This window comes from Hyperolius riggenbachi, chromosome 8, assembly GCF_040937935.1.
Source record: "Hyperolius riggenbachi isolate aHypRig1 chromosome 8, aHypRig1.pri, whole genome shotgun sequence".
NCBI lineage: Eukaryota > Metazoa > Chordata > Amphibia > Anura > Hyperoliidae > Hyperolius > Hyperolius riggenbachi.
Genome location: NC_090653.1, coordinates 22,244,850 through 22,257,266, shown reverse-complemented (window position 1 = coordinate 22,257,266; position 12,417 = coordinate 22,244,850). Strand labels below are relative to the sequence as shown.

The window sequence follows — 12,417 nt, the reverse complement described above, 5'->3', positions numbered from 1 at the left end:
ACACCGGGACATATGAGGCACAGAAGGGTCATGTGTGTATTTTGTCATATTTTGCGGGCGATTGTTGTGCATACATGTACAGTGCCCATAGGTATGATTCCAAAACAGAGGATGTGGCACTGTACATACACATGTCTATCTCATCATGTCACATGTCACCTTGGGCATCCTTTAACTAACTACACCTACTTATACAGATGTGTTGACATATGAGGTATCTTGTTTCTAATATCAAAAGCTATAGCTAGGGATTGACAATGACAAATTCAATTACCCCCGAGCCCAAGCAAAGTACCCCCTGGGTTATGCCTACCATTTGTTAAGAACCTAGGCTCTAAACTTTTTAATGTGGACCTGAACTCTTGCACAGGACAGAAGGAAAACAGAGAGAAAGGCACCCTGTATGTATTTAGGGAGTTTAGACTATTTAATCCCACCCTCATCTGTGACTAATCACACATGTAATTTGATCTCTCAGCTGTGTCAGCTGACTGCCTTGGCAGAGCAGCTAATTTGTAAACTCAGGATGTTAACCCTATGTCTGCTTCCATGAAAGCAAGAAGTAGACACACTGCAGATTTTTTGCAGGATTTGTATCAGCTATAACAAAGGAAATGTTTTTATATAAAGCGGAACTGTACAGTGAAAATAAACACATTGTTTCACTTACCTGGGGCTTCTGCCAGCCCCCAGCAGCTGTACTGTCCCGCCCTGCTTCTCAACGAGCCTCCGTTCTCCCGCCGCCAGCTACTTTCGGTTTCGCCGCCGGGCCACTGCGCCTGCGCGGCTCTGGCCATGCGTATCCTTTCTTCACGTTCCCCGCTATTGCAGAGGGGAACACGAAGAAAGGATAGACTTGGCGGGGCTGCGCTGGCCTCGACTTACAAGTCGAGATACGGGACGGAGCGGCGGCGGGAGAACGGAGGCTTGGGCAGGACTGGCGCAGGACAGGACAGCTGCTGGGGGAAGCAAGTGAAACAATGTGTTTAATTTCACTCTACAGTTCCGCTTTAAAGGTTATTATTCTGTTATTGGGTTGCCATGTATGATATATTACATAGTTGCAGCATTTGCCTGCCTAGGGTTTCACAGACTGGTGTACCCTTCCCCACATTTAGCATTGAAACACGCAGCCCTTTTTGGGGAGCTCTTTTTATGCACTTTCATGTTACTGACTTGTTGCCAAATAAAACAATTGTGAGATGCTCCTCCAGGTGTCTATTTTATTTATTTATTTTTAGCATTTCTAAACATTTAGTGCTCGTTCACACCAGGGGGCGTTTTTGCCCTTTTTTTCAAGCGCAAGTGATTTTCAAAATTGCCCCCCAAACGCTTGTGCAATGAATGTCTGTAAGATATATCAGCGCGGTTTGTGCGCTGTGCGTTCAGCAAAGCGGTGCCTGGACCATTTTTGGGGCGATTTTGCTATAATGGAAGGTATAGGAAGAGCGCTAAACGCTCACAAAATTGCTTTGGGGAGCGATTGCATTCACGTTTTAAAGAATAAATACATTGTATTTATTATTTTCCGGGTCAAAGAGTTCACTTCCTGACTTGCGTCAGAGAGTGAATTAAAAAAATTACTCGGGAAAAGCGCTCATCGCAGAAACGGAACGCCCACCCAAGCGCCGGGACTTGAAAAAAAGATTGCGACCGAAAAACCCCAATGCGACCGCTACTGCAGGCGGAACGCAATGTGAACGAGCCCTTACAGTTAGCTGCTGCTTCTTATTTGAAATTTGCTTTTTTATGTTGCATCAAATTCAAAATAAGCATCCATTTTTCAGAAATAGGAACTCATTTCTCAGCTTCAACATTTACTGTGTCATCTTTGCCATATTTTTCATGAAATAGAGGGTTTAAATGTGTAGCAAAGTTCCGGTAATAGAATAATACCAAAGTACTCTCAAATATTTAATAAATGTTTATTGAACAGGGACATGTCCCATTAAAACAATTCAAAAGAGATAGCCGGCAGGGCTCAGTGGCTAACAATACCATATAACATGAATAGAGTCATAAACCAAGACTGGGACAAACAGGGTAGTCTAATATTGCATCACCATCAACCATTGCCATAAACCTAGTGCGCAATATATATTATACAAGACACTGAACAGTGAAGCATGAACAATGAGAGAATAAGCAAAAAGATAGGATAAAACGCTCTGATGAAGCAATGTAGTTTGAGATACATGTGAGGGGCGGCACTGTTGTTGGTTACTTGGGACATCTGCGGTAAGTCTTAAAGAGAACCAGAGACGAAGCACCCTCATGTATTTTACCATATATATCAGTGGGAACATTAGAGAAAACACCTACCCTGCTCTCTGTTTCATTATTTACTGTTCAGCCTGCTTCTAATCAGCCCTGATAAAATCCCTGACTGAGCATTCAGTCTGGCTTTGCTATAATGACTCAGCTATAATAATTCCTGAGCAGAGCCAGAAGGGGGCAGGCTTGGGCTTGAAAAGACATCAGAGAAGACAGACTCAGCTATAAAGATTGCTGAACAAAGCCAGACTGAATGCTCAGTCGGGGATTTTATCAGGGCTGATTAGAAGCAATCTGAACAGTAAATAATGAAACAGAGAGCAGGGTGTGTGTTTTCTCTAATGTTGCCACAGATTTATATGGTAAGAGGGCGCTTCGTCTCTGGTTCACTTTAAGGTGGCCACACACGATACAATAAAATGATCCGATTTTATGGCAATGCGATAAAAAACGATCGGACCTCCCGAAAAAAAAAAATCGAAAGCTTTTTTTTCACTCAACTGAAAAATCTGATCGGATTTTCCGTTTCCTTTGATTTTTATCGATCCGGAATGCCAGATATTTTTCTTCAATCTTTCTAAAGATTGTATGGTGTGTGTTAGATTGCCAATTTATTAATATACACACCCAAGCAATTTTGTCAGAGTTTCCAATCATTTTTATCATAATTGGGGAAAAACTGAACATAGGTGTGTGGTACATTGGTCAGATTTTTGAAATGTTACAATCAGTCAGAAAAATTGATTGCAATTCTTAAATTGAACAGATATTTAAAAAATTGTATGGTGTGTGGCCACCTTTATAATAATTCCTACCCTTCTCTGGGGGATCCTTTGCTGTCTTATCCTAGGTGTAACGTTTTCCACCTATTAGCAGATCTTTTTGCTTATTCTCTCATTGTTCATGCTTCACTGGTCAGTGACTTGTATTATATATATTGCGCCCTAGGTTTATGGCAATTGTTGATGGTGATGCATATATATATATATATATATATATATAGACTACCCCGTTTGTCCCAGTCTTGGTTTATGACTCTATTCATGTTATATGGTATTGTTAGCCACTGAGCCCTGCCGGCTATCTGTTTTTAATTGTTTTTATGGGACGCGTCCCTGTTCAATAAACATTTACTTATTGATTATTTGAGAGTACGTCAGCATTATTCTATTGCTTTGCTACATGGATATCTTTTTCTTGGATTACATTGGTGTACTATATCCTAGGCAATGTTATATATTTATATTGGATCATATGTTGTATATTTATATTGGATCATATGTTGTGTTTAAATGTGCAAGCTCTCACTCTATGCCTTTATTGGCGTTAGTATAATTGAGGTGAGCCGGCAAGAAAGTCCGCAGGGATCCACTAACATGGTTTGGTAGACAGCGCCCTCTTGAACTGCTGGGTTTTAATACATTTGTAAATGGAAATTGGGGGGCAAAACCAGAACTTTGCAGGGAGCTACTAAGACTGGGAAAAGTGATGATTTATTAGTAAAGCCGTCAGATAATCATTAAGGTTCCTATTATACCGAATTATCCTTGTGCCTGGTTCCAGTCCAGTCCCTGCTAATTCCAGCTCCCATGGAGCAAAGAAATCACGTGATATCTACATCATAAAGTCACAAATTCACAGAGTTGGATGTCACCCTTGCCTGTGCGGTACAACATGGAGGGAATGCCTGACTTTGCAGCAGAGATATACAGACTGAGGCTCCTGTTACACTTATATACATACACATATATACATACACAGGTATAAGGCGTGTGGGCTGGTGTGGGTGTGTGTGTAGGGAGACATATATATGCTGTACATACACAGGTAAGGTCATGTGACTGCAGGTATGTATGTATGAAGGTGAGGGGGTGATGTATGTATGGGGGGGGGCATATATATACTGTACACACCCAGGCATGGAGGGTACAGACACATATGTACACACATGGACAGCAGGTGACTGTAGGCATGTATGTATGAAGGGACACCAATATACAGGTGATGTATGTATGTACGGGGGGGGGGGGGGGGGCGCATATATACTGTACACACAGGCATGGAGGGTACAGACACATATGTACACACAGGGACAGCAAGTGACTGCAGGCATGTATGTATGTATGTATGTATGTATTTATGTATGAAGGGACACACATATACAGGTGATGTATGTATGTACAGGGGGGGGGGGGCATATATACTGTACACACACAGGCATGGAGGGTACAGACACATATGTACACACAGGGACAGCAGGTGACTGCAGGCATGTATGTATGTATGTATGTATGTATGTATGAAGGGACACACATATACAGGTGATGTATGTATGTACAGGGGGGGGGGAGGGGCATAAATACTGTACACACACAGGCATGGAGGGGACAGACACATATGTACACACAGGGACAGCAAGTGACTGCAGGCATGTATGTATGAAGGGACACACATATACAGGTGATGTATGTATGTACAGGGGGGGAGGGGGCATATATACTGTACACACAGGCATGGAGGGGACAGAGACATATGTACACACAGGGACAGCAGGCATGTATGTATGAAGGGACACACATATACAGGTGATGTATGTATGTACAGGGGGGGGGGGAGGGGGCATATATACTGTACACACAGGCATGGAGGGGACAGAGACATATGTACACACAGGGACAGCAGGCAAGTATGTATGAAGGGACACACATATACAGGTGATGTATGTATGTACAGGGGGGGGAGGGGGCATATATACTGTACACACAGGCATGGAGGGGACAGAGACATATGTACACACAGGGACAGCAGGCATGTATGTATGAAGGGACACACATATACAGGTGATGTATGTATGTACAGGGGGGGGGGGAGGGGGCATATATACTGTACACACAGGCATGGAGGGGACAGAGACATATGTACACACAGGGACAGCAGGCAAGTATGTATGAAGGGACACACATATACAGGTGATGTATGTATGTACAGGGGGGGGAGGGGGCATATATACTGTACACACAGGCATGGAGGGGACAGAGACATATGTACACACAGGGACAGCAGGCATGTATGTATGAAGGGACACACATATACAGGTGATGTATGTATGTACAGGGGGGGGGGAGGGGGCATATATACTGTACACACAGGCATGGAGGGGACAGAGACATATGTACACACAGGGACTGCAGGCATGTATGTATGAAGGGACACACATATACAGGTGATGTATGTATGTACAGGGGGGGGGAGGGGGCATATATACTGTACACACAGGTATGGAGGGGACAGACACATATGTACACACAGGGACAGCAAGTGACTGCAGGCATGTATGTATGACGGGACACACATGTACAGGTGATGTATGTATGTACCGGGGGAGGGGGAGGGGGCATATATACTGTACACACACAGGCATGGAGGGAACAGAGACATATGTACACACAGGGACAGTAGTCATGTATGTATGAAGGGACACACATATACAGGTGATGTATGTATGTACAGGGGGGGGGGCATATATACTGTACACACAGGTATGGAGGGGACAGACACATATGTACACACAGGGACAGCAAGTGACAGCAGGCATGTATGTATGAAGGGACACACATGTACAGGTGATGTATGTATGTACAGGGGGGGGGAGGGGGCATATATACTGTACACACAGGCAGGGAGGGGACAGAGATATATGTACACACAGGGACAGCAGGCATGTATGTATGACGGGACACACATATACAGGTGATGTATGTATGTACAGGGGGGGGGGAGGGGGCATATATACTGTACACACAGGCAGGGAGGGGACAGAGATATATGTACACACAGGGACAGCAGGCATGTATGTATGACGGGACACACATATACAGGTGATGTGTGTATGTACAGGGGGGGGGGGAGGGGGCATATATACTGTACACACAGGCATGGAGGGGACAGAGACATATGTACACACAGGGACAGCAGGCAAGTATGTATGAAGGGACACACATATACAGGTGATGTATGTATGTACAGGGGGGGGAGGGGGCATATATACTGTACACACAGGCATGGAGGGGACAAAGACATATGTACACACAGGGACAGCAGGCATGTATGTATGAAGGGACACACATATACAGGTGATGTATGTATGTACAGGGGGGGGGAGGGGGCATATATACTGTACACACAGGCATGGAGGGGACAAAGACATATGTACACACAGGGACAGCAGGCATGTATGTATGAAGGGACACACATATACAGGTGATGTATGTATGTACAGGGGGGGGGGAGGGGGCATATATACTGTACACACAGGCATGGAGGGGACAGAGACATATGTACACACAGGGACAGCAGGCATGTATGTATGAAGGGACACACATATACAGGTGATGTATGTATGTACAGGGGGGGGGGGAGGGGGCATATATACTGTACACACACAGGCATGGAGGGGGGACACACATATGTACACACAGGGGGGCAGCAGGTGACTGCAGGCATGTATGTATGTATGAAGGGACACACATATACAGGTGAGGGGGGCTGATGTATGTATGTATAGGGGGGAGGGGGCATATATACTGTACACACAGGCATGGAGGGGGCAGACAGACACATATGTACACACAGGGGGACAGCAGGACAGGTCTGTCTGGAGAGGGGGGCACAGCCGTGCAGCACAGGGGTGATGGATGTGTATACGGCGCGCACACACAGGAGGGGGAGGGGGTCACGCACACGCGGGCACGCGCACAGCTCCGGGGCCGTACCTGTCCGGCGCGCTCCATGCTGAGCCCCGGCCGCTCGGAGAGGCTCCTCATCCCTCCTCCTCCTCCTCTCCGCCAATATGGCGGCCGCCGTCACCCGGGCAGCATGGAAACCGACCGCTGCGTCACCGTGACGTCACCCGCCACACTCAGGAGATCCCCGCACCGCGTGCACGGGAGCGCGCCCACCGCTCTCGCCCAATCAGCTGCCCGGCTGCGGCGCCAGGAGAGGGCGGGGCGTGGGCGTGTCCCGACGGTGACAGCAGGCAGAGGAGACAAGAGAGCCGGGCGGAGGGGGCGTGACGCAGAGGGGCAAGCGCGCGTCTTAGGGGAGGAGGATCGTGAAAGGGGCGTGGCCTCAGGCTGGGATGACAGAAGCTTGTTAGAGGCAGCACAGCGCGTTACTTCCTCGGGGGCGTTCCCTGTGACGTCGCAACAGGTGTCAGAGCAGCAGAGGCTGTCAGCTCGTTATTTCCTCGGGGGAGTTCTCTGTGACGTCGCAACAGGTGTCAGAGCAGCAGAGGCTGTTGGAGAGTGTTATATACTAGAGTGACCAGACGTCCCGGATTGCCCGGGACGTGTCCCGGATTCGGGGTCCGCTGTCCCAGGCAGCATGATGTCCCAGGAAACGTCCCGCTTTCAGCAGCGGGACGTCCCGGCCTCGGGACTCTGGCCACTCTATACTCCTGAACTGGCAGCGGCGTCTATAGACGCCGTGCCAGTTCATTGCCCGCAGCCCCGCTCCAGTCTCCTCTTCCGGTGTCTGTTCCGACACCGGCAGGCGAGCAGGGCTACGGCAAGATGGCTGCCGAAGCCCTGTACTGGAGACTATTTGTGTCTCCAGTACAGGGCTTTGGGCGCCATCTTGCCGTAGCCCTGTCAGCGCGGGAGAGAAGAGCAGGAGGAAGGTGGTCCCGGGAGCAGCGCGCCAGAGGCCGGAGACTTCTGCCAGGTGAGTAAATGCTTTCTTTTCCAGGTGAAATGTTTGCCCGCATTGTGTTTCTTTTCCAGGTGAAATGTTTGCCTGCATTGCGTTTCTTTTCTAGGGAAATGTTTGCCCGCATTGCGTTTCTTTTCTGGTGAAATGTTTGCCCGCATTGCGTTTCTTTTCTGGTGAAATGTTTGCCCGCATTGCGTTTCTTTTCTAGGGAAATGTTTGCCCGCATTGCGTTTCTTTTCTGGGGAAATGTTTGCCTGCATTGCGTTTCTTTTCTGGGGAAATGTTTGCCCGCATTGCGTTTCTTTTCTGGTGAAATGTTTGCCCGCATTGCGTTTCTTTTCTGGTGAAATGTTTACCCGCATTGTTTCTTTTCTGGTGAAATGTTTGCCCGCATTGCGTTTCTTTTCTGGTGAAATGTTTGCCCGCATTGCGTTTCTTTTCTGGGGAAATGTTTGCCCGCATTGCGTTTCTTTTCTGGGGAAATGTTTGCCCGCATTGCGTTTCTTTTCTGGGGAAATGTTTGCCCGCATTGCGTTAATTTTCTGGTGAAATGTTTGCCCGCATTGCAGTAATTTTCTGGTGAAATGTTTGCCCGCATTGCAGTTTTTTCTGGTGAAATATTTGCCCGCATTGCGTTTTTGTACTGACATGTTGCCCGCATTGCGTTTATTTTGTACTGACATGTTTGCCCGCATTGCATTTTTATTTTTTACTGACATGTTCCCCGAATTGCGTTTATTTTGTACTGACATGGTTGCCCGCATTGCGTTTATTTTGTACTGACATGTTTGCCCGCATTGCGTTTATTTTGTACTGACATGTTGCCCGCATTGCGTTTATTTTGTACTGACATGTTGCCCGCATTGCGTTATTTTGTACTGACATGTTGCCCGCATGGCATTTATTTTGTACTGACATGTTTGCCCGCATTGCTTTTATTTTGTGCTGACATGTTGCCCATTGCATTTAGTTTCTGGTGTCCGGGGTAACTGTTACTGCATTTATTATTTAATGGTCATAGATGGCTATGTTTGCTGCTTTGTGGTTACGGTATACTATTAGCATCACACAGTTTCTGCACACCCATGATGCAAAGTCTCGTTTGTCCACATCATGGCATAAACACTGCTTTCTTATGCCTCGGTGTTACATAATTACGTTAGCTCCGCCCATACAATGTTATGGCCACGCCCCCAGGCTTCATCGCTGTGCACTCTTCAGTCCTCCCCACTTTTCGCCGCCCCCCCCCCCCCCCCCCCCCCCTGCACCCACCCTCCCTGTCCCAGGTTGGACCTACAAAAATCTGGTCACTCTATATATACCCAGGGCCGAGGCAGAGGCGAGAGAGGCTTCAGCCTCAGGGCGCAGTGTAGGAGGGGGCGCACAACTCAGCTATTATTCCCCTATTGTGTTTGAAGCAGAGAGAAATAGGTAAAGGGGAAACATGGCAGTGACTGCAAGCCAGATAACTGGAGATTAAGGTGTTGGGGGCCCTGAAGCGCCTCTTAGTCTAATAGCAATCAGTGTGTGATGGCTGGGGGGAGGGATGGGGGGGCGCACTTTGGTGTCTCAGCCTTGGGTGCTGGAGGACCTTGTCCCGGCTCTGTATATACCATTGGTAGGACTGGCCTCTCCTGTCTCTGGAATGATGGGAGGGTGAAGTTCATAGGTTCATTAGTACAACTCCAGGAAAGTGGGTGGGAGGAGACAGATTTAGGCACTGGTCTAGTCGAGGTTATGCAGCGGGAAACTTTATAGACCAACGCGGCCACTGCAATTTGGTCGTGACCGCTAATTTGTAACAAATACCCATTACCTGGCTTATGCTACCGCATACGCAAAATAAAGGCGCCATGACATTTGGGCGCTGGGAAACAGTCGAATATCCGTACACTTACCGATATTCTACTATTTTACAGTGGGAAATGTCAGCAATATTTTAGTACAGCAAAACCTCCCCACCCAACTTTAACTGCTCCACCCCAACACATACAGACAGCCTTCCTGACGCCCGGAGCCAGAACAAGGTCTTCCAGCACCCAAGGCTGAGATCAGGGCCGGGCCGAGGCATAGGCTGGAGAGGCTCCAGCCTCAGGGCGCAGTGTAGGAGGGGGTGCACATTTCATTCAGCTGTCATTCCTAATTGTGTATGAAGCAGAAAGAAATAAGAAAAGGGGATACATAGCAGTGACTGCACACCAGATAACTAGATATTAAGGTGTTGGGGAGGTTGTGGGCCCTGTGGCCCTCTTAGTCTAATAGCAATCAGTGTGTGACAGCTGGGGTGGGAGGGATGGAGGGGCGCACTTTGGTGTCTCAGCCTTGGGTGCTGGAGGACCTTGTCCCTGCTCTGGCTGAGATACCAAAGTGCGCCCCTCCATCCCTCCCAGGCCAGCCATCACACACTGCTACTAGACTAAGAGGCGCCCCAGGGCCTCTACACCCCTAACATCTTAATCTCTAGTTATCTGGCTTGCAGTCACTGCCATGTGTGCCCTTTTTTATTTCTCTCTGCTTAAAACACAATGGGGGAACGATAGCTGAGTGAGTTGTGCGCCCCTCCTACACTGCGCTCTGAGGCTGGAGCCTCTCTGGCCTCTGCCAAGGGCCGGCCCTGCTTACGACTAACCTTAAATAGATCTCCCGATGCAAACCCCCTTCCTCATACCTATCCTTAACCATCCCCATGCACAAACTCCCTTCCTGACTCCTAGCCTTAACCGCCTCTCCCACACCCGCAGCAAACCTGCCACCAAAAAATAGTAACTATCGGCGCCCTTAGAAATATCGGTTTCAGAAGGAAATTTGTTGGGAGTTGGGGAAACTGGAGACTGCAAGCACCCACTTTATATAACCGCAGTTTCCCTAGTGGGTGGCCCTGGCCTGCCATTCATTGGGTGCTTCAAGCTCCCAAATTTCCTTCTGAATACAATATTTCTGTGGGCGCCTATGGCGGTGGTCAAATTTCCACGGCTCTCCGGCACCCAAATTTCATGCATCATATGCTACCTACTTGTGTGACCCGCCTACTCATCCAGTCCCACCTACCTTGCCCATCCTACTTACTCACTTGTTCCCACATCCAGTTTTTTTACACCTACTCATTATGCCTACTCAGATAGCCACTCTTCCCACTTTTCAGGCCCTGCTTATTTACTTTTCTGGTCACTTCCATCTACACACATTGCAGATACTCCCTTGCAGCCACCTATTCATTTTCTTGGTCCATCCCTTCTACATACCTGTCCCTTGCCTCCTAGTCCCACCTACTGGCTTTCCTTGTCCATGCCACCTACTCATATGGCCCCACCTATGCCCTTTCCTCGTCCATCCTATCTGCTCACCTGGTTCCACCTACTCACTTTTCAAGCCTGTGCACCTACTTTCTTGGCCCCACCTACCCACATTCTTCACCTATCCCACCTTCTCCCTTGACCCCACCTACCTGGCAAGTCCCATTTATTTACCTGACCTCACCAAGCTACCTGGCTCATCCCACCAATTTACAAACCCCTTCAGTCCATTTTGCTTTACCATGCCATATACCTGTCCGTCCAAGTACATTCAAGCAACTTCCCTACCCAACCCAATTCACCTACCTACCTGGGTCATCGTTCCACTTATATTGCAAATCCCACTAATGGTCGATTTGCCATCAGATTCGACCAACAGATAGATCCCTCTCTGATCGAATCTGATCAGAGAAGGATCGTATGGCTGCCTTTACTGCAAACAGATTGTGAATCGATTTCAGCATGAAACCGATCACAATCTTTGAAGCTGCCACCCGCCAGCTATACATTACCTGATCTGGCCGGCGCGACTCCCCTGGTCTCCGCTGTCTTCTTCTCCGCGCTGGTCTCCGGTCCGTCTGGCTTGCTTGACTGAACTTCCTGTCCAGGAGAAGTTTAAACAGTAGAGGGTGCTCTACTGTTTAAACTTCCTGCCGGGACAGGAAGTTCAAGGAGGCTGGAGCCCGGGGGCGGAGAAGAAGACAGCGGAGACCGGGGGAGTTGCGCCGGCCGGAACAGGTAATGTATCTCCGCTGTATTGTGTCGGTCGTTGGGCATTCGAACGCCGCTATCGACGCACTCCCGACCCTCCAGCGATCGAGAAAAATCTTCCGCACGGACGGATCGACGGGAACGTTTGATTTCGGATGGAAATCAATCGTTCTGTCAGCGTTTGTGCGACGATTTCACAGCAGATTCGATCACAGTGATCGAATCTGCTGTATATCGGCAGGAAAATCGTTAGGTGTATGGGCCCCTTAAAGCGTTCAGCTCACCCCACCCTTTTTCCTGTTCCATTATAGTCAGCCTTTCAGCTACCTATACCTGGCTACCAATAGTAGGGGCACCTACACCAGGTTACTTATACTGGGGGCAACTATACCTGAGTAGCTATACTGGGCACCTATAGGTTGCTAACTTT

At 48.1% G+C, this 12,417-nt stretch overlaps 1 protein-coding gene across 1 annotated transcript in view; it reads right to left on the bottom strand.

The window, feature by feature from the left end:
- RPS6KA6 (ribosomal protein S6 kinase A6) overlaps nucleotides 1–7,199 on the bottom strand; it is a 127,388-nt gene extending 120,189 nt beyond the window's left edge. The window contains exon 1 of the mRNA XM_068249264.1: nucleotides 7,047–7,199. Coding sequence (XP_068105365.1) covers nucleotides 7,047–7,097 — 51 coding nt within the window. The 5' untranslated portion in view covers nucleotides 7,098–7,199. The remainder of the gene's footprint in view (nucleotides 1–7,046) is intronic.
- Between the last annotated feature and the right edge of the window lie 5,218 nt (nucleotides 7,200–12,417).